Below are 23253 nucleotides of genomic sequence, written 5' to 3'. Positions count from 1 at the left end.
TTATCATAACCTCATGTCATGAGCAGAGATGGGATTGACCCAAGAAACAGAACCTTAGACAGAAATGCAGCGAATTGTTTTAGACTTACATTTAATCTCTTTGCCATTTACAGAAAAATATTGATTAGAAGCCAGCAGCACAGTGACATCTAAACTTTATCAAAGGCTCCAGTCAGGAAGCCATTTTAATTTTAAAAATATCCCAGTAGGACTTACAAGCTCACTGCAGGTTTTAGAATTTGATATTTTAGCTTCTTGTCTTGGGATATTTAAGAGAGCATGCAAATGCCACAACTCAGTAGTGGTCCCGATGGCATGCATTATTGTTTCCCTGAAGTTAGAAGTGAATACTTTTAGTTTGTGGACTCAAAAAGAAAACCTTTCAAAATAAAGATCCTTATACACAAAAATTAACAATACCTATGGCTTACAAACATAAAATAAATAAAGGAAAAGGCAAGTTCAGTTTTCAAGGACAATCCTCAGCATGCCTAACCTTCTACTGACATTTTCAGTTTGCACATCTAGAAATAGCTCATAATAAGAACAAGAATTCATCTTTTGACGGGAGGACTACACTGGAAACCAACTTTAAATCTATTTCCAAACCAAGTTGGCAAATTAGAACAGCTACCTTTCGGTTAGTGGGTTTCTTATTTGTAGGCTATACATGAATGTTGGATTTATTCTTGAGAAATGTAGTATGCTTCAAATGTATCAAAGAACAGTATGGAAGTCACTTATACATTAAAGCATGCTCTACGTATTCATGTTCAGGAAAAAAGTAAATTAAGAAGCCTACCTGAGGTCTTGTGAAGGTTCTGCTCTGATGTGAGGAGTCTCCACAGAGTTCTCAAACACAGCCCCTTCAATGCCTAAAAACAGAAAAAAGATACAGGCAAAGTATTTTCATTGTCAAGAAAGCACAAAAACATTATATACACAGTGTAGAAAATGGGTTCATAGTTTTTTTTTTCTGCTATTAATCAATTGGAAGGAATTGTGTCAAATCTTCAGCATTCAGTGCTGGTCAGCCCTATTAACAGGAAGCCCTTTTGCACTACAGAAATATATCACTTTAACAGCCATAGTTGCATTCTGGGGAATTCTGGAGTTTGTAATTTAGTGCTAGAGTTGTCTTGCTGATAATTCTAATTCTAATTATCCCTCTTTACCTTTCCAATCTCAGGATTCTTCAGAATGGAACAATAGGCTTCCTTACATGACACAATTATAGCATTATTACTCCACTTTGAATACCTTGGTTCCAGACCCGTAGCCAGGATTTCGATTCGGGGGGGGGGGGGGGGGCTGAGTTTGTTTCGGGTGGGGGGCTGAGTCTGAGTGAAAGACGGTCTACCCTAGCAAACCTTTGTATCATTACCCCAATACCCCCATGCATATGGGATATACTGAGTATGGTGATCAGATCATGATATGAATAAACATAACAGTTTAAATAATGCACCAGTAAGGCCTTTTTGTGAACCACCATGAGAATTTCAGGGGGGGGGGGCTGAAGCCCCTCAAGCCCCCCCCCTTCCCGGCTACATGCCTGCTTGGTTCTATCCTATGGAATTTGTGGGGTCTGTAGTTTTGTGAGCCTCCAGAGCTCTCCGGCAGAGAATTCTATATAGTTCTCACTAAACTGCAAATCCTAGGCTTACATACAATCTTGCCATAGGAGTTAAAGTGGAATCACAATGCTGTAACTGCATGTCACGAAAGAGCCCCGAAAGTTAGACAAGGTGTTCCCTTAAGCAGCCAGATTCTCATAATGGAGAGATCATCAATTAAAAAAGACATATGATAAACCAGGTAGATTGTGGAAAATCTTTGAAGAGGTATCATTTAAATAAAGGGAAGAAATCCCTTAGACAATTGCATGTATTATAAATGGCAGGGCTTGGAAAGGTATTTCTCTGACAGAGAGCTTAGCATGCCTCATATCCATCCTAATTCAGTACAAGTTACAGCTAGTCATGCATTCACAAATCGCACTGCCTTGAAACTATGGAAACTGAAAATGTAGTACTCTCAGAGATTGACCAGTGTAAACTACTTATTTCTGCTCAATTTACCAGTTACTCGGGCTCAGCCTTTGGAAAATGACAATGAATATTGTTCCATTTATATCACCGGAAGCATAAATCACAAATTATAGAACTGAAAGCTTGGTGATAGATTATGTTAGCCATGTATACAGAAAATGAACATAATGAGTGGATACTTGTTGTGTAAACAGCAAAATCAGGATTTCTCCATGATTCATCTTGCTTTCAAAAGAAAAAATGGCAGTGCAGTCAGCACAGTAGCAAATAAAAGCTAAATTGTTCAATTGCACTCTTATTGGGAGAACTGTATATGGGGGAAAGGCTATAATTCAGTTATAACTTGAGGCTCAGAGTCCATGAAAGCAGATTCAATATTTTGTGTATTTGTTCATTTCAATAAAAGGACTGAACAGCTATAGTTCGTGATTATGATGGGACATTACTGATTTTGCTAACAGAAATTGGAATGCTTAAACTGTTATATAATTTTCTACTGATACATGTTTGACTTGAACTCAGCTGAAAAGCAAATGGCAAGGACTTTATTCTTGCATGTACAAGAATAATCCTAGATAATGGCTACAATGACCTCCAACTTTTGGATGCTGCCAGTTGGCAAAGCAGGCTGTACTGATAGATCTGAAGTAACAGTTGTATAGCTTATGTGGATCCATTTATTAGATGTTTGCAACTTGATACAAAAGAAAATGTATCTTCTTTCAATGGAATCTGTGAACTAAATGGAAAGAAGAAAGTGCAAAAGCTGGGTTGCAGCTAACCATAAAAAAAACCAAGATTGTGGCAACCGGACTGATTGATAACTGGCAAATAAAGGGAGAAAATGTGGAGGCAGTGACAGACTTTGTATTTCTAGATGCAAAGATCAGTGCAGATGCCGACTGCAGCCAGGAAATCAGAAGGCGTTTACTTCTTGAGAGGACAGCAATGGACAATCTCAATAAAATAGTGAAGAGTAGAGACATCACACTGACAACAAAGATCCGCATAGTTAAAGCAATGTTATTTCCAGTAGTGACCTACAGATGTGAGAGCTGGACCATAAGGAAGACTGAGCGAAGGAAGATAGATGCTTTTGAACTGTGGTGTTGGAGGAAAATTCTGAGAATGCCTTGGACCGCAAGAAGATCCAACCAGACTATACTTCAGGAAATAAAGCCCAACTGCTCATTGGAGGAAAGTATATTAGAGTCCAAGATGAAGTACTTTGGCCACATCATGAGAAGACAGGAAAGCTTAGAGAAGACAATGATGCTGGGGAAAATGGAAGGAAAAAAGAAAGAGGAGCCGACCAAGGGCAAGGTGGATGGATGGTATCTTTGAAGTGACTGGCTTGACTCTGAAGGAGCTGGGGGTGGTGACAGCAGACAGGGAGCTCTGGTGTGGGCTGGTCCATGAGGTCACAAAGAGTCGGAAGTGACTGAATGAATAAACAACAACATGGTATGGTGCAGCACCAATCGTCCAGATCAAATTTAAAAAGTGTTTGGATAAAACTACAACAAGAGTTAAAGACAGGAAAGAAGCAAAATAAACGGTGAAAGAAATCAGGTCAGGACCCCCCCCCCTCCCCAACCATCACCACCATTGCAGTGTTTAGAGAGAATAAAGGGAACTATTATAATATTCAAGAAAAAGAAACTGACAACAACAAAAAGGTTGATCAAGAGACCCCTTCCACAAGATAATCCAAGGGATGTTGTTGTTGTTGTTGTTGTTGTTATTATTATTATTATTATTATCTTTATTTGTACCCCGCTAGCATCTCCCGAAGGACTCGATGCGGCTTACAAAGGCCAAGGCCACAATAAAACAACAATATAACAATTACATATAAACCGAAACAAATAAAAAACATTTAAGCAATGACAGTGAACAATAAAACAAAACACCGTGATACAATAAAAACTAGGCTGGGCAAATGTAATGGGTATAGATTAAAAAGTGCTGAGTGTGCTGAGTGATATAAGGATTTTTGGATAGGTGCAATGTGCAGACAATCTTAATCTCTAATAAAGTGCTTTTGGGACAAGTTGCTGGGATTTTCCTATTCTGGAAAATCTCTTCCTAAAGACTGCCAATGTAGGGGCTTGTCTGATGTCCTTGGGGAGGGAGTTCCAGAATCAGGGGGCTACCACAGAGAAAGCCCTGTCCCTCGTCCCCACCAGCCGCACTTGCGATGCAGGTGGGATTGTGAGCAGGGCCTCTCCGGATGAACGAAGAGAGTGTGTGGGTTCATAGACGGAGATGATCAATGGTTATATGATCAATGGGGGAACACACTGCATGGTCAAGAGAAAAATTAAACAATGATATGAGCAGTATACTGAAGAATTGTAACACAATAATAGATTCCTTCAAGAAAGAACTTTTAGTCAATGAAGCCACAGCTTTAAAAAGGGAAGCAGATGCTGCTCTCGAAGCACTTGAGAAAAATAAATCACCAGGCACAGGGATAGAAGGCAGACTGATGGAATTGTTTCAAACAAGAGACAGAAACCAACAACAACAAAAAAGGAAAATAAAACAATGACCCTCAGATTAAAAATGCTCATCAGTCCATTGCAATAATCTCCTATGCAAGAAAAGTTATATTGAGTGAGAAATATCAAGACGCCCAAACTGAGCAACAGGGATCATATTACTGGTGTACATTGGATAGTGAAGTACTACAAAGGAGTTAGAAAGAAAATCAGTTTGTGCGTTATAGATTATTGTAAAGTCTGATCATGAAAAATTATGAATTGCATTAAAAGAAATATGTGATCCACATTTAACCGTCCTCATGATTAACTTAGACCCAGGACAAGAAATCACTGTAAGGAGAGAATATGGAGAAAAATATACGTAATAGTGTCAGTAAAGCTTGCATTTTATCAACCTATCTGCTTAGTTTGTATGCAGATCCCATTGTAAAGGTTTAAAGTCCACTTTACATAGGTTTCAACCGGATAAGCCTGGTTTACTCTGTGTTAAGGATTGGATGTCCCTGGATGTCATTTGGCCATCCAGGATCAACTGGGTATAGGGCCAGTGTAGAAAAGCCCTAAGTTCACCAATTGCTTCCCATACATGTGTACAATTGCCACAAACACACACAAAAGTATTGTAATAGAGATGTCATACGATCGTGTCTTTTAAAGACACATCCAACTTATATTTTAAAAGACATTCAACCATGTTGGTCTATTTTCATTCACAACTCCAGATTGGCCCAGGGATAAGTGGTCAATGTAGATCTGCCCATTGATATAAACCTATTTCTTCAGTTGCAGTACAGAGTATAAATAAGATTTATATCTCAATGCATGGATATGATTCTATACTGCATTTAAATAAGTGGGCTTATAGCAAGGAAATCTTATGCTAAAATAAAAATCTGGTTTAAAAGTTCAACTATTGATTGCAGAACAATATAACAGGATGGCTAAGGATTGACCTTCTGAGTCAACAGATTGCATTGCTGGATAGAAAAAGATGGAAGAAATTCACAATGACGGAAAACATTAGAAGCAGAGCAAAGTACATTTTTGTAACTGGGATTCTGTTGGTACAAAGCATGACACCATTACTGAAGAGGATGTCTGTCACTTAATAACAACAGCCTATGGAGCTATACACACAGAGACTCTAGAAGTTTCATGATGATAAATAATTTGATGGCATGGCAGGATTACTGACGTCTTCACACAGGCCACTGGAATCACCACACATTGTGGAGAATCTGGCAACTGCCATCGGGGACATAAGAACCCATTGTCCCACACCCCACATCGCCCGGTATATCATTAAGTCAATGTGTGGAAGTGTCGATCATGCAGCTTCTCCCCATTGCTTCTAGTGCAACATGTGAAGCATCCTATGTTGTTGCCATGGCAGCATACACTGGTTCCATACTGGTTTACCCCATTGGAAGTTCCTCTGCTTTGTGAAATGGAAGTTGACGGGCTATGTGAGTAAACTCAGTACTGAAGTGGTGTAAGCTGCCAAAGTAAGCCCTGTATCTGATGAGGTTACTAATCACAATAGTAATTGCAATCGTGAAGTAAATTAAGTTTGAATCTGAAAAGATGTTTTGGCTCAATTAAATTTGATTCACAGGCACTGCAATCTCCAGAACTTGACCTTTTCCACCAGCCCTTTCATTTTCTTCTGTTCATTGATAATACATTTTGATTTGTGACAAAAATAGCCAAAGAGAACAAACCAGTGTTTTTCATCAAAATAAAAATATTACAATAAAATACAACGTCTATTGGGAATAATAATGCATTGGGAAATGTGGGAATAATATGGTCTAACACAGTGGTCCTCAACCTGAGGTCCCCAGATATTTTTGTCCTTCAACTCCCAGAAATCCTAACAGCTGGTAAACTGGCTGGGATTTCTGGGAGTTGTAGGCCAAAAACATCTGGGGACCCCAGGTTGAGAACCACTGTTCTAACAGATAATTTTGGATTGGAAATTGTTGAATACTTAGCCCACATAGCCAATGGTGACAAAGGTTGCGAATACAATTCCAACCACATCTGAAGATCTGGAAGATTCCCATCCCTGCTTTAACTGTATGAAATGGACCAATTCACCCTGCCCAGTGGTAGAACTAGCTTTGCCGATATACCGTGGGTAAGTCTGTATGGAGGCCTGACCCTGAATCTCCAATTTCCATGGTTTCCAGGCAGGAGATGGTGGTGTAAATTTTTCCGTTCTGGGCAAAAAGAAATGGCTGTGTCTAAATCCCGAGCTCAGTATACCAGGGGGTAGAAATGTTATATATTACTTGGCAAGCTTCCTTCAATACTCCCAGTTGCTGCAACACTATTCTGTTCTATTTCCACCTTATGGCTAAAGCACATAGATGGAAATACTGCCTCTTCTAGGTGACAAGGAATAACCATGATCTGGGATCCTTTCACATATTAGCTAAGATTTTAGGAAAATATGCTCTCTCTCTCTCTCTCTCTCTCTCTCTCTCTCTGTGTGTGTGTGTGTGTGTGTATTTATTTGCATGGAAAACAGTGAGCAACTGCAATTAGTACTCCCCCCCCTTTTCCCCTATTTTTTTAAAAAAAAATAATTTATTCATACAGATAACAAAACAATACAATACGAACCTTAGCCATCTAAAAGATAACATAAAAACTGTTTACAATCTTTATGGCTAGGATACAGGTTCCAGTTGTGACTCCCTTTGCCGTATATCTTAATTATTTACCCCTTTAAATTAGTACTTAATGCACAATGCTTTATAACATCACCAGGACCTGCCTTTAAGTCTCAGTTTTTTTCTCAGAAACACAAGAACTTGGGACAATTCTGAATTGGCAACCCTAACCCACAGATGCCAGCTGCCACTTAGAGCCCCTCCAGATAGGGCTCAAAATGTGTGGGCTCTCGCGCTTTTACTGCAGGCATCCAAATGACACCTTCGGTAAAACTTAATTAATTCGAGACAAAGCAGGAAAACCCTGATTTATCCCAAATTAATTTGATACCTGGTAAAACCCAGATATTTGATAAGATCTGGATCTTTCCAGGTATGGCACAGTGTGGTTTGGGCCTGAGGACCATGTCAAATGTTCCCCGGGCCCAATCCACATGGCCTGGAAAACCCAGAGGGAACCAATTCTCTCCCCTAAACCCGCAAAAGAATCCATTAAAAAGTAAAACAACTTACCTAGCCACCAGTAAAGTACTTCTGGAGTCCACCTGGCGCATAGAAATGATGCCGTAGGGGAACTCCAGAAGTACTTTAATGGTGACCAGGTAAGTTGTTTTAAATTTAAGGGCTTCTTTTGAGGGGCTTCTGGGTATCTGGGTGACCACCCAAAAGGTACCATGAGGACATCTAGACACCCCCTCCCTGGAAAGTGTGGGTTTTGGGGGGAGAAATGAAAACTCAAATGTTCACCTAAGCAGGTTTCTTAAATTCACTTTGGCGCATGTTTAAGCGATGTCTGGAAGCACCCTTAGAAACCACTTTGAGGTATATAACAAGGCAGTTTTTTAACACATGAAGCAAATCTTTCTCTGTGGATCGTTTCGGTTACAGTAAAATGCACCCAACCTATGGAGCATGACATTTTACATGAATAATTTGTCACTTCACAACAGCCTCCAGGTGGAGTGCTTAATGGTTTTTCTCTATTTAAGACTAAAAAAGAGCAATGTATAAAAGTGTAAAATTTCATTTCCATGCTGGAAGAGATTAAATTGGTAATATCATTTTAAAGGAGGTTATTAAGAAAGTTCTATTTTTGATATTGCCATAACGTCTTGCTTATTACCCACATAATGGTTTCCCACCCATTCATTCTTTCTCTCTGCACTATGGAATTGAATCGCAAACATGGAATGTGATCTCATATACTTTTTTTCTTGTAATGTTAAAGGTTTATTGAGAAACCTTCTTAAGATGGATCTACACTGACACATAATCCAGTACTTGATCCCAGATTATCTGCACTGCCATATCATCCAGTTCAAATCAGATAATCTGGGAACAGATGTTGGATTATATGGCAGCATAGAAGGGGTCTTAGACATGATCCAGAAGTGACATTTTGAAGCTAAGACTGAGAAAGAGGTAAGTGTAGAAACAGGAATTGTTTGCTTAGACATCTGTATTGACAGTTTCAGAACAAATGCAAAGCAGTATAGAGGTAGCAGGTGTACTATAGCATAATTAACCATAGGGAATAGAAATCAACATCAATCACAGCAATCAAAGGAGGGGGCACGAAGCCTTTATTAATTAAATAGGCGGGTTGTTTATTACAGTCTAGGTGCCATTTACTACTAAGGCATCTGAAATAGAGTGCAATATATCACTGCAGTAATAGCAAACAGAGCTTTGTTTTGTACAAATTGGTTGCCTAGATATTATTTTATTTTCATGTTATTCAATTGATATTGTCAAGAAATGCTGATCATATGAAGTGAGCTCACACAAATTCAAGGTACTGCTTCATCTAACAAAATGTGAAGTATTCTGAAAGACCCCCCCCCCCAACAAACAAACAACAACAACAACAACAACATGTTGTCTGAATGATAGGCCCTAGGATTTTTCAGTTGATTCTCCATACTCACATATTCTGCATACACAGATTAAGGATCATTACACACAGCCATATAATCCAGAATACAAAGGGAAATAATCCACAATATCTGCTTTGAACTGGGTTATCTGAGTCCACAGTGCCATATAATTCAGTACAATTTGCATTTTATACAGTTGTGTTGAAGGGGCCTCAATCATCCATGGCTTGAAAATATTTTTTTAAATCCCCCAAATAAAACTTTTTATGAAAGGGATACTGTAATGATACCACCAGTTGTAGGGACATTACTGATTTGTCAGGGTCTCCTACGATTTGTAATGAATCTACAAAATTGATAAAATAGCCACTAGCCTGTAATATTTTGTTTATCCTCCTTTGATGTGTAGCACGGCTTGACTCGAAAGTATATGAAACAGACTTGGATGTAAGATAATCTGTAATAAGTTTATTAAAGTATAGAGCTTAATGGTTTCAATGTTTCTTAACTCTTAGAGGTACATTCCTTTAGTGGTTACATTTATAACCGTTCATAAAACAACTCTTAAAAGGACTGTTCTGTCCACTAGACAGGTTTTAAACTTATATCCTTCAAAATGTGTTCCTTTCCTTAACAGATCACTCCAGGTACTAACCTATTCTTTCCCTCTGTTATCTCTATTACAGTAAAGATTCCTACTGGGGTTCTCTTCCCCTTTTTGCTCAGACCCTAATGAGTAATCTAAATAAGTCCAAACCACACAGGCTAAAAGTCTAAACTTTCCTGATTATCAACACAGTAGAACCAGCTTTCCCTGCAATTCTCTGACCACAGACTGCCTATTTAAAATGCCTGCTCTTGCCAAGTGGCAGTTGGCTCCTCCCCTTTTCCCATGGCATCCCATCTCAGAGTGAGTTGAGCTGGCTACCATTCCCCTAGTTATCCAATTTTAAATACTTACCCCTTTAAACACCTACCTATAATTATACATGACTGTAGGTTAAAATTCACACTTCACCACAGATACCCCTTTACTGCACCTTTATATATAATGGGACACTGGGATTTGTGGATTTTGATATCAATTTGGGGTGCATATACATTGTAGAATTAATGCAGTTCGACTCTACTTTAACTGCCATGGCTCAATGGTATGGAATCCTGGGATTCCATAGCACTGAGCCATGGCAGTTGAAGTGTATCAAACTGCATTAATTTTACTGTGTAAATGCACCTCTATACTCTTGGAATGAAACCATAATTGATACTCCCCTCTCCCCGTGCTGCTCTATATAGTTAAGCTTCATCGCATGAACCCTCAGATGATCACCCTAGCTTTTGTCGTAGTTTGTCACTGTGGCCGTGTGCATGCACTTCCAGAGAGCTCCTGGCCATTGCAAGGGGCTGTTGCCTATGTTGGCAAAGGCACTTGCTTGACTTTGAGAATGGAGGTACACTTCCAATCCTTTCCCCAATCATATGAGTGCCTTTGCTGACATCATCAATGGTACCTGGTGATGACTAGGAGCTCTCTGCAGCACCGTGGCTACCCCTGCAACAACAAACGACATTAAAGATAAGTGCCATCTTCTTTTCCTCATGTTGCAGGGTGCAGAAAAATGGAATGGTGGCTCTGTCCTATGTCAACAGCTGGTCTGATCTAATTAGAAATGGACCACCTGGTCACACCAACCCTGAAGTATAAGCGGAGGCGGCCCTAGGTAATTTTCAATGGTAAGCAAACAGTATTTTGGCACCCCCCCCCCCCCAACCAATCAGTGATATATATTTTCTGTTCGTCATGGGAGTTCTGTGTGCCGTATTTGGTTCAGTTCCATCATTGCTGGAGTTCAGAATACTCTTTGATTGTAGGTGAACTATACATCCCAGGAACTACAACTCGCATATGTCAAGGTCTATTTTCCCCCAAGAGCGCCTCAAGAGCGCCCCTGGGCAAAATCAACTATACTGCAAATGCTTACTTTGTGTAATGGGTTGAGCTGCCCCTGAGTATAAGGCTGCTCCAGAGCTTCAGGGAGCATTTCCTTGCTTCTCCTAATGGGAAGTAAAATCAGATTAACTGGTTTTACCCTGCGTTAGAGGCTGGAAGTCCCCCAACTTCATGTGGGTATCCAGGAGTGACTTCTGGACTGATTCATGGTATTTCACATATGTAGAAAGGGCCAGTGTTTCTGGGAACTTGAAAAACATATGTTTTTCCACTTATTTTGAAGATTTTTGAATATTCTTTCAATTCCTAGGTTCCATATGCCCCACATTATCCTTGATTCAATAGAGAAGGCTATTCAAAGCAATTAAGAAGTATCAACAGTTTTGGAAATGTTTTAATTTTATAGCACTCAAACCAGATAAAGGCATAGGAGATTTTCTTTCCTTTTGATTCTTCTCTGTTCGTGAAAACCTCCAATTAAGCGTATCCTTGCCTGCTTTATCTAATCTCCCTTCTCTCTTGTCCACATGTCTGGATTATCTCTTATGCCATTTTGATGCCCTTGGTTTCATAGTTATAATGAGCTGCAATAGGCTTAAAATATAAACCCTTTTTTTTAAAAAAAAAACATCAAACTTATTTGAAAAAGAAACAAGAATTTTTTTGACATTTTTTGGACATGCTGAGTATTATTAGGCTCACACGGCTGATCTCAACCATCACATAGTACAGAAGGAACTTTCCTAAATCAAAGTTGGACTCAAAAGGAAAATCACAATGTGATGACTTTCTAAAAGCTATTCCACACCTCAAGTATATCATTTAGAAGACCTATTGATGTAATATCAATAATACCCATTATTTGATATCATGGCCTCCCGGTTGCTGGAACAACTTTGCTTCCCTAAGCTACATACATATTTATTTAAATGCTATTATAATAACTTAGTATGAAAGTAGTGATGGTTCAGTGTTATTTAGATGTCCTCTGAATGGACTACCTTCCTCATGATCTAGTTATGCGACTGTGTGTAAAACATCGCATCATATAGAAATACTCTGTGGGATTGTTTTGATATATACCAGGATCAAGTAGAGATGTGGGCAACTTTGGTAAGTTTGGAGATTACATTGGTGGTGACAACAGAAGAAGATGGCATTTTTTTTCATCTGTAAAACTAGACAAATACCTTATTTTAAAAGGAAATCCTTCTGATTAATTGAAAATTAGAAAAGTGGGGACCATGACCCTTGATTTAAACGTGTAACCCCACTTCTTTGTTTCTGGTATCAAATTTTGTAGCACTGAGAACTTAGTAGGCCAATTGGCACAAAGGAGGGCTGGCTACAAAAGCGTCTGACTGTGTGCTGTTCAGGCTTGTTGTTGTTCATTCGTTCGGTGGTCTCTGACTCTTCGTGACCTTATGGACCAGCCCACGCCAGAGCTCCCTGTCGGCTGTCACCACCCCCAGCTCCTTCAAGGTCAGTCCAGTCACTTCAAGGATGCCATCCATCCATCTTGCCCTTGGGCGGCCCCTCTTCCTTTTACCTTCCACTTTCCCCAGCATAATTGTCTTCTCTAGGCTTAGTTTTGCATGCAAACTGTGGTTAACTATGATTGAATGAAACAACCCAGTTTCATAAGGTATGTTTTGAACTTTGTTTGGATTATGTAACTGCATATATTATTATCCTCATTTGCCAAGTTTTCAAATGTTAATTGGAAACAGAAACAAACATCTCTTAACCCATCTTTTAAGTCACTTGTAAAGATATAGGGGAAGCAATTCAGCCTGACACTTGCTGTAATCCATCTCAATTTGAAATCATCACTGTAGGAGGGAAGGGGCGCATCCACACTGATCACTTAGGTTTATTGGACCTCCAGAATGGCCCAACATCACATGGAGTTGATTTGGAGTAATGTAGGTTGAGGCCACTTTAATACAGTCTTGGTCCGTATTAAGCAAAGTAGGGGGATAGTCTTAAATCTGGAACATGGGATAGTAGCTTTTCTCCACTCATGACAAAGGTCCTATCTTTGGACATCATCTGATGGAGCAATGGGGGAAAGGATGGGGGTATTCCTCCTCCCGTCCTCCCTCATCATGCCATCACCCTGACCTGATGTCACTGCAAGCATCAACTGGGAAGAGGACCCATGTGAGGTGTGAGACTGCTGCAACACAGAAAATGGGAGAGGATGGTAAGGAAGGGTGTCCGGTGGTGCCGAACTGCATTCAGCAGCACTGGGTGGCTAGGACTCCCTCCCATCTCTGCAGTGGCCAGGGAACTGCCTCTCTAACCCATCTTGGGGCTGATCCAGATATGCCATGCCAGATCAACCCTGATTTAGATCAGTGTAGATCTGAACAAGGACTCTTCTCCAATATCGTAATTACAAGAAATCTGTAATGAGATTTATTTATTTCCTATGATCTTTCCTCAGTGTGATGGGAATCATTTCACTCTAAAAATATACCAGTAGATAAGTCTAAATGGGTCCATTGCCAAATTTCCTAATCTTCCAAATCAGAAGAAATGTAAGTGGTATGGGTGCCAGAAGGGGAAAAAGGAGTATTCGGGAGTAGGAGTCAGATGAGGAACAACAAAGGAAAAGGATCTGGGATATACTTATGGCACCTACCGATGAAGACTCATTCGAAGGGTTTTCTGGAGACAAAGGGTCAATGAGTGAGGAAGAGGAAGGAGATACACTGGATGGGAATAGGGGCACAAAGAGGGTTACTCGAGAGCAGGAATTGGATGAAGAGCGTGAGAGGAAGAGGATCTGGGATATACTTATTGTTCCCACAGATGAAGAGTCATTTATGGATTTCTCTGGGAGTGATGGGTCTGGAAGTGATGAGGATGGGGATGACACATTGGATTGGACTAGGGTGAAAGATGTACAAGATGTATGTGCGGAGCCAACATCTAGTGACACATTTATGGGTTTCTCTGGTAATGACGATTGGCAAATGGGAAATACATCTGAGTCTTGGGGGGATCTAAGTCTTGACAGAAGATGGAGAAGTTGGAGGGATGGGAACAGGAGTTCATGTGTGGAGTCAAGAACAGCTGCAATGAGAGAAAATGACAGGATGAAGGTCAGCTCTTCTTCGGATGATGATGTGTAAGATAAACGTAGGCTCTGAAATGGGAAGCCTTCACAGAAGGCAAGGTGTTGGTTACGTTCATGTATTGTGTGGACTTGTTGCTGCCTGTTTTCGTGTTGGGCTTTGGGTCTGGGTTCTGCAGCCTGGAGTTCTTGTTCCTGTGCGTTACGACTTGGATTGACTTCTCATGAGTGTGGCTTTCTCCCTTCCTGGATCTCGGACTGTCTTGATGACGACGCTGCTGGACGGACTTGGAAACGACGCTTCTTCGGTTTGCTTCTACAACGACTCCTGGACTTCGACTGGCTTCGGTTTCTCTTTCTGCGGCTTCTTCCTGCTGTTAACTGTTTGTGTGAGGCACTGCTAGTCTGCCGCTAGGTACTGCAGTTTAATCTGGTTCTTTTCTCTGGTTAATCCAGATTATATTTTCATTTGCTTTTTTAACCAAGTTTGGTTAATTTTTGAGTTTTGGCCAGAGGCACTGAGGTTTAAGTGTCTCTGAGCTGCTGTTCTTTGTTGCAATAAACTTTACTTTGGAACCAATACTGTGTGTGGCCCTTTAAGGTGTCTGTATCTTGACAGCTATGCTGTTTCTTATCCTCCTACATGTCATGTTTTGCTCTTTGTTATATCTACTGATGTTCAGCTATACTATTTAATCAATATAATATTCTGTCTTGCTTAGCACTGATTATAACATTTTTGATTGTGACAGTACTCTGGCCTGAGAGTTCCTATGTTCCATGCTCTTTTCAGATACTGATAGGAGTGGGCCAGCCAATGTCATGGATTTAGGTTTGATTCAAAATGAGTTGCATGAAAATACTATCTTGCTGCTTTCTCCTGTAGCTCCCATATAAATGGTAGATTTTGTGCACAGTTTTCTTAGTCATCGTGTTCCACAATACAAGTTTTAATGAATTATTTCAGCCCCTGTGTTCAGCTTTCTCTGGTGACTCTGAAAAGCTCTAAGCTTCTGACAATCATTTCAGGAAATCTCCTGAAGAACTGCTGTTTGAACCTTTAACAAATTTCCATAAATATATGTCTCTGATTTTTTTAAAAAAATATACTGCTACTCTCTTGAATTGTATTCAATTTATTGTTTGCTGGTGAATACATTGTAATACTCTTTGGCACCAACAAAATGTTCTAATTATTCTGTTTTATTCCCAATATTTATGAGTCATTTTTACTAGTAAAAAAAAGAGACTGTTTGAAACTTACTTCTCTCTAAAACTTTAACAAAGCACTCACTTACTTTTACAGTATGCTACAGTAGATACCATTTTCCTTTTATTATTTTTATATAGTTCTGTTTTGTATTTCCTTCCTCCAAGAATATAAAATCTTGTATTTACCATTCCTTAAAATCTTGTATAGAGCTGACTTCGGTATGTAGATTCTTACTCATAGGATCAACATAAGTTAAAGTCAGCTTTAGAGCAAATGACAACAATATGCTGCTCCAAATCTTTCATATTGCATATGGATATAATCCATAAATAGTACAAATCATTAGATATTTGAGAGGGGGGAAGGAGTACTGATTTAAAGCTTTACAGCATAACACATAAAGTGTTCTAAGAGTCTATTTATTTATTTCCTGCCTCAGTTCAGGATTCAAAATGACTGAGTGTCTGTTTTCAATAAACAAAAACTGACTAACAAACAAATAAACAAAAAATCACAACAATTAAAAAGTAATTAAACTACTAAATATTAAAAACCAGTTAAGAACATATTCTAAAGTCACCATATCCCACTAGATTTTGAAAGCTAAGCAAGATCAGTTCTGATTAGTACTTGAATGTAAGACTTCCAATTAATACCAGGTGCTACAGGATAAATTTCAGTGGAAGGAACTTACATAACCTTGATTTGAAGCCTTATGCATATAAACCATAAAAAGCACAGCAAAAGTTCCAGCCTATTGTGAAGGCCCTATCCTGCCAAAACAACCCATCTTCAATGACTTGTTGAAATAGGAAGATCTTCACTTTTTTACAATTTTTTTTTTAGAGAGGGTGGCAGTCTAATGCTCTGGGAAGGGAATTCCAAAGTCTGGGAATAGCCACTGAGAAGCCCTCTCCTTTGTTCCCATCAAGTGTACTTAAGAAGATAGAGGGACAGAGAGAAGACCCTCTCCAGATGGCACTTCATGTCTTCGAGGTCACATAGAATAGATGACCAGGAATAATATTGAAATGGTTGATAGTTTAGCTTCACAAAGTTTGGCAGGGTGAGGGTGATCCTTGATGTATTTATACAGCTCTTCAAAGGGCAAATTGGGAGATTCGAAATGGGCATGGGGCTTTAGGTGACTTTTTCAGTGACCGAAGAGCTACAGTGCTGAAGACATCCATTTTATCAAATTGGCCAGCCTGGTGTGGGAAAGCGACCACACAAATCTAGTAGGTAATGGGAGAAAAAAATAAGTTATGATGAACACTTTGATCCCCCTTTCATGGAGGATAGGGTTCTGGAATTACCTCTTTTATCCTGGGGCTGACCTGGAGGCTTTGCACTTATTTTTATCCTGAAACACTGATGGATAGGTTGGACTTCCTTGGGTCTGCATTCCAATAAATGGCCAGATGGGGAGCAACCCAGTTATTATGTTGCCCTTGGGGCTCAGCTGTTTTGCTCAGGGGAATGCTGAGAAGGATCAAGAAGTTATGCCTGCCTCAGCTGATCCCACACTAGATAGTTCCCCCAACCTTGCTCTTTTTTAGGTTCAGCACGATATAAATAAGTCCTAAGTTAAATACAGTGGCCCTTATTCAACTCAGTTCTCTGTGACTGGCCTTGTTATTCAATGACTGGTCATCAATGTAGTAATTAATTACATGTCATCTATTATTTAACTGAGAAGTCAATCAGATATGTTATTGTTTTTTCCTCCTAACCCCCTTCCACTGAAATCTATCAAGCTTGAATTATGAACTGCCTGAAGACCAAGAAGGAAAAAAAATGCAAGAAAGACTTCACCCATCAGCCACAAAACGCTGTCAGGCATTGAAGATGAAGGTCTCTCTCATACAAACATGTGCCAATATTTATTTTCTCTGCACCATGAAACTTTTTCTAAATTGTTTATTTATGTTCTTTTAACCTAATTTGTGATGTGCATGTATTCCTGATTTTCTCATAATTCTGTTGTATTTCCTTTTTATAGCCTCAAGCAATATTTCTATTTTATCATGTCATTTTAATGGTTATAGTCATGCTTTTGTATATTACTTCCAATTACCCGCACATTTATGCAGTCTTAAAAGCAAATCTAGTAAGTATATATTCTTTTTCACAAGTTTAAATTGTGTGGCTACTATAACGAAAGACTGAACTATTTTGCTATTTCTCTGTATTTTGTCCTATAACAGCGGTGCCTGCACTAGTTTATATTTCATAATTGTTTTCCTCATCATATCAATAGGAGTATTGACCCAACAGTCAGAAAAGAACATTGAATTTGTTGCAATGCATTTATCCGGTAACAGGTTTTCTAGTCCATGATTTTTATGACAGGAAAGTCAAGTAGGATGTTCATTATTTGAAATTCACTATTGTGAATACCCTGTGTATATGTCTCAAGGTCAGATTTACTGCATGTAACAAGCCAGTTATCTGAAGAACTGTTTATCTTGGGGAATAAAACCTCTACTGAAACTTACTTGATAACTGATATTGATAAGTAAGCTACCAAGCTAAACTTCCCTTTCACTGTTTATCCTTGTTTTGCATGCCATCATATCATCAAATAAAGCAATAAGTGCAAGTATGTTTTTAAATGTCAGACTCACCTAATTCTGATTCATATGTTACTGTGAAAATGATCTGCCACAGTTGATATATGCTCCATTTAGGCAATATTCTGTCTCTCCATCTCTTTTTTTCAGGATCAGAGAAAAATCTAGTTCAGGCTAAAAAATCCCTCATACAAATTATAAACAATGCATAACTGACATCTTTTTCCATCTTCCCAATAAGCATTATATATACTTTATAAGCAATTTCCACTTAGCAATCCCATGGCCATAGATATTCCTGTGTTATGATATCTATTGCCATTTATACAAATATTAAGTTGGGATGGGGAAGAAGGATCAGAGCTTTCATCAGATTCCAAATGCCAGAAACCCCATCCAGCATAGCAAGTGACCATGATAGTTGCGGCACACTGGGAGTTGCACTGCCTTCTGTGTGCCCTCCTCCATATTTTTCCCATTTCAAATTACAACAGCAGATAAGAGCTAAAAGGTAGTGTGTTGTACTTAGTATAAAATGTTCGGGTGAGTGAACTATTGTGTGTCGAAGTGCATCCCATTAGCCCAGTGATTCTCAACCTGTAGGTCCTCAGATGTTTTGGCCTTCAACTCCCAGAAATCCTAACAGCTGATAAATTGGCTGGGATTTCTGGGAGTCGTAGGCCAAAACACCTGGGGACCCACAGGTTGGGAACCACTGCATTAGCCAGTTATGATCTCCTATGTTAGGTCCCATCAACAAAGTTACTAAAATCTGACTTTAAGCCAGCTCAAGATTGTGGTATCCACAAAACAGTCCCCACCAATGCAAGTTTCAAGTTGAACCTATCCTGAAACTGTGTAATAAAATAACCCATCAGAATTGCATCCCCTACTTAATGAGGGGGAAGAGGGAGTTTTGCTCCCTTCCACCAAAAAGAGAGCTTGTAAAGTAGTCCCGGCCGGGAATTAAAAGGGGTGGGGCCAGCGTTGCTACATTCCAACTTCAACTTTGACCCACCCTTTAACAACGTACTGTAAAGGTCACCAGTGGGGCAGGGTAGGAATCCCTCCTCCTATGTTCTAGGGTTTTGATTTGTTTTTTGCCTACCCTACACTGTTCAATTTAGGGCTAATTGGGTGAGTGGGCTTTAAATAGTCAATCAAGTGGGAAAACAGGGATAGGTTTACATCCTGGTGTGCACCCCTTTGTGGTGTAGGCCATGAACGGGAACCCTTACCTGCGGTTAAAGGAACCAATGTGAGGGTGAACAGTAATGGCCTTTAGTGGGGATAGTTCCTGTCTCAATATCCTCTGGAATTGGGACAGAATTCTCCATCCGTTTCATTGATCAGTTGCTCTGGAATCAACAGTTTGTTGTAGCTGGGAACCCTGGTGTCTCACCCTTGATAGATAAGGAGTAGGTCTTGGATGGCCACTACCTCGGTTGATTTACACACCAAGTTCATGCTCTTAAAATTATCTGGCAGGTCACATAGAAATTGATCAGTAACATTTAATAAAAGTTGCCCATAGTTTAACCCACACTGTTGTGTTGACTATTTATTTCATTTGTTTGGGAGCAAATTCCCATTCCAGCAAGAAAATTTGCAGATTCCCTTCTGTGTATAAACCATGCCATAGGAAAGATTCAAATGCTAAATATGAAAGGCTAAAGTTGGATAAAAAAGCAACATTCCTTGCTCCTCCCTACCCCCAACAATGAAAGCATAGCGTTCCCATGGAAATCCTAGCTTTTACAGCCTTTGTCAATAGTTTTCAGCATTCTATAGCCTCTGAAGCTACCCTGGGAAAGCTATTTTTCTCTGCTAGGTAAGTACATTAATAAATGAACAAAATCCTGGATTTTTGATTAAATGAATCCAAGCCAGAATGTGGATTAAGGGACTCAGTGGCCCTGGGGGGGACTTTGTGGAAGCAGCCAGTTCTGTGTAGGCACTCCAGAGTGAACCCAATTCTTTGAATTAAGGGCCAATCTACACTGCACTGAGCAACATTATATGAGTCTACACTGCCATGTAATGCAGTTCAATGTACTTAAACTTCATTATGAAACTGCATTATTTGGCCGTGTAGATGGTACCCAAGCTTATTCAACAGCTGGATTTCCCAACAGTTAGCTTTATTGTGCAATTTTTATTGGTTTGTAAATTAAGGAAAACTCTATATAAATAAGAGTTCACATTCCTATGAAAAATCAGTGGAGAATTCTGTTATTTTTCCACAGGTCCCAGCTGATTATTATGTCAAGGACTGGAATTATATGGGTTCCCAGATGCTGATGAGTACAATTCACAACATTCTGCAAATTTAGCTAGGCTGGTAAGGGCTTCTGTGAATTGCAGTTCAACAAAATTTGTAGGGTTGGACAATATCAGCCATAGCATTACATGAAATATACAGGGTTTTTTTTTTTTTGCATTGTGTGATTCTTTTATCCAGAACTTGAAAGAGAAATAATTGAAGAGACCCAAATATGACTTGGACTGTTTTGGAGTTTTTAAAAAACATTTTCTTATGGTGCCAGCTAACTCCTGCCCCCCGCCCCCTCATATCTTCCAAGAAAAACATGACTGGCATACTTGATCTCTGGGCAAGGTATTGTTTTGGTGGACCTAGGCCCCTTCTACACTGCCATATAATTCAAATTATCAAAACAGATAATCCATATTATCTGCTTTGAACTGGATTATATGAATGTATGATGCCATATAATCCAGTTCAAAGCAGATAATCTGGATTTCATATGGTAGTGTAGAAGGAGCCCTGGTGATATTTTTAAATGCATTCTTTGTTTTTGTTTCAACTGATAAAGATTTGTTGGAAATTGTTATCATGTGTGTTTTCATGTCCCTCTCTTGGGTTTAAAGAGATGACTTTGCTACATTCAGATAAATTTTCCAATTATATTTTGATAATTTAAGGATAAAAAAATAGTAAAGAGTAGAGACATCAGACTGGCAACAAAGATCCGCCTAGTCAAAGCCATGGTCTTCCCTGTAGTAACCTACGGATGTGAGAGCTGGACCTTAGGGAAGGCTGAGCGAAGGAAGATAGATGCTTTTGAGCTGTGGTGTTGGAGGAAAGTTCTGAGAGTGCCTTGGACTGCGAGAAGATCCAACCAGTCCATCCTCCAGGAAATAAAGCCCGACTGCTCACTGAAGGGAAAGATACTAGAGACAAAGTTGAAGTACTTTGGCCACATCATGAGGAGACAGGAAAGCCTAGAGAAGACAATTATGCTGGGGAAAGTGGAAGGCAAAAGGAAGAGGGGCCGACCAAGGGCAAGATGGATGGATGGCATCCTTGAAGTGACTGGACTGACCTTGAGGGAGCTGGGGGTGGTAACGGCCGACAGGGAGCTCTGGCGTGGGCTGGTCCATGAGGTCACGAAGAGTCGGAGACGACTGAATGAATGAACAACAACAACAAGGATAAAAAAAAACACCCAGGTAAACTTGTTTTGACACCTGGAATGAGTGAAATCATTTTAAAGGAAAAGATATAATTGTCTATGTAAGAAAACCACTAGAAGTGTAAAATGTTGATTCCTATGACCAAGGGTGGAAACACTGCCTGCCCTGTAAGAATATTATCTCCATAAAACTTTCCTTTGCAGCCCAAGTTTCTTGCCTTGTATTAAGCTAAAACTTTAGTTAATTTTATTTATTTATTTACTTTATTTATACCCTGCCTTTCTCCCTGAGGGGACTCAAGGAGGCTAACAATCTCACACTTTGATCAATTTAAAACAAAGCAAAAATAAAAATAAAATAGCTAATAGTATTTTGGGACTGGTTAAAAATACAACAAAAATATATTTTAATACGCATCCAAATCCTACCCACAACCTCCCCAGCTGCTTGCCTCTTATACTTCTCCATATGCCTGTTGGCAGACAAATGTCTTTAGCTGCTTGCAGAAAGCAAGCAGGGTTGGGACCATCCTGATCTTTCTTGGGAGGGAGTTCCACAGTCTTGGAGCAGTCACTGAAAATGCCCTCTCCTGTGTTCCCACTAAATGTGCTTGACTGGATTGTGGGACAGAGAGAAGGCCCTCCCCAGTTGACTGTAGATGCCTACCAGGTTCATACAAAGAGATATGGTACTTTGGATAACCAGGAGTGAAGCCATACAGGGTTAAGCATTTGGAGATACAGTTTAGGCATCTAAAGTTGAAATGTCAACATAGCAAATACACAAGAACTGTATCTCTGTCCAATACTAGAAATCTGTGGACTGAAGAAAAATTACAGGATGGCATAGAATTATTATTTGGAGATGCTATGTTTCCATTTTGCTCACCATTTATTGTTGACACATATAACACTCAGAAGAATATGGATTTTTGGGTCACCTTCAGAGACTAGAGCAGCAAACAGTTCAAGAAAAAGCATATTTGAATGAAATGACAAATGTATAGGTGGCAAGCCAACCAGTGTCCTGCAGGTCATCTATAGTTGACCTGAAGCAATCATATGATCTCCTATTGTCAGGCTGTATTCTGTACTATGAACCATCATGAAAGACAGCTGAATGTCATCTAGCTTTGAGGTTAAAACATAATGAATGATGATTTGAAGGTACAGTTAGAACACTGCCAAAAGACATTATACTCCCCAAGATACAAATCCAAAGATAACTTTCTCATTGCCACTGTTTTTGAGTTTGACCTCAAATTATGTCGCTTTTAAAGAAAACATTACCGCTGTCTCCTGTTGTAGGAGTGGTTTCTAATTTCTATAGATATTCCAGAGGCTTTGCTACACCATCTCCTCATTTCTTCTTCACTTCTCTGTTATCTCTTGCAGTTCTATTCCCACTTTCGTTACTGTACCCAAAATACAGATTCCTTTCTCAGTCTGAATGGTGTATTTGTGTTAGTGAAAACCATGGCGCTAATACCATTCTTTAAGTCTGCAGAATTGTCAAGGGTTTAGAAGGGGCACATTGGTCCTTCTATGGGACCTTGCAAGGCTGCACAGTCCCTACAAATACTTTTTGAAACATGTGTCTCAAATGCCCCTGCGTACTGCTTAGTAGGCTTGTGCATTTTGGCTGAATCTTAATTTGCTGGCCAGATTACGGTAGATCCCAGTATCTGTTTTCATGCGCCTCCCGAAAATGGCTGGGTAGTCGGATAGCCCTTTTCGGTCCTCATTGAAAAATATGACTAGGTCAATTTGGAAAAGTGGCTGGATTCAAAATGAATATGAAGAAGACAAAACTGTTATTTAAAAATGTGAAAAAGGAGAGACAAATAAAGATTCAACAACAATTGGGGATAGAGGGTGTAAAGAAAA

At 39.5% G+C, this 23253-nt stretch overlaps 1 protein-coding gene across 2 annotated transcripts in view; it reads right to left on the bottom strand.

Moving 5' to 3' along the window:
• The window catches only part of SGCZ (sarcoglycan zeta), a 699685-nt gene that overhangs the window by 34892 nt on the left and 641540 nt on the right, over positions 1-23253 (bottom strand). For both annotated transcript variants that reach the window (XM_060778556.2, XM_067468754.1), the window contains one exon: positions 803-875. In XM_060778556.2, the coding sequence (XP_060634539.2) occupies positions 803-875 (73 nt within the window). The remainder of the gene's footprint in view (positions 1-802; positions 876-23253) is intronic.

The sequence above is a fragment of the Anolis sagrei genome, chromosome 5, assembly GCF_037176765.1.
Source record: "Anolis sagrei isolate rAnoSag1 chromosome 5, rAnoSag1.mat, whole genome shotgun sequence".
Lineage (NCBI taxonomy): Eukaryota > Metazoa > Chordata > Lepidosauria > Squamata > Dactyloidae > Anolis > Anolis sagrei.
The sequence above is the reverse complement of the archived record's forward strand: the minus strand, read 5'-3'. Positions and strand labels throughout refer to the sequence as shown.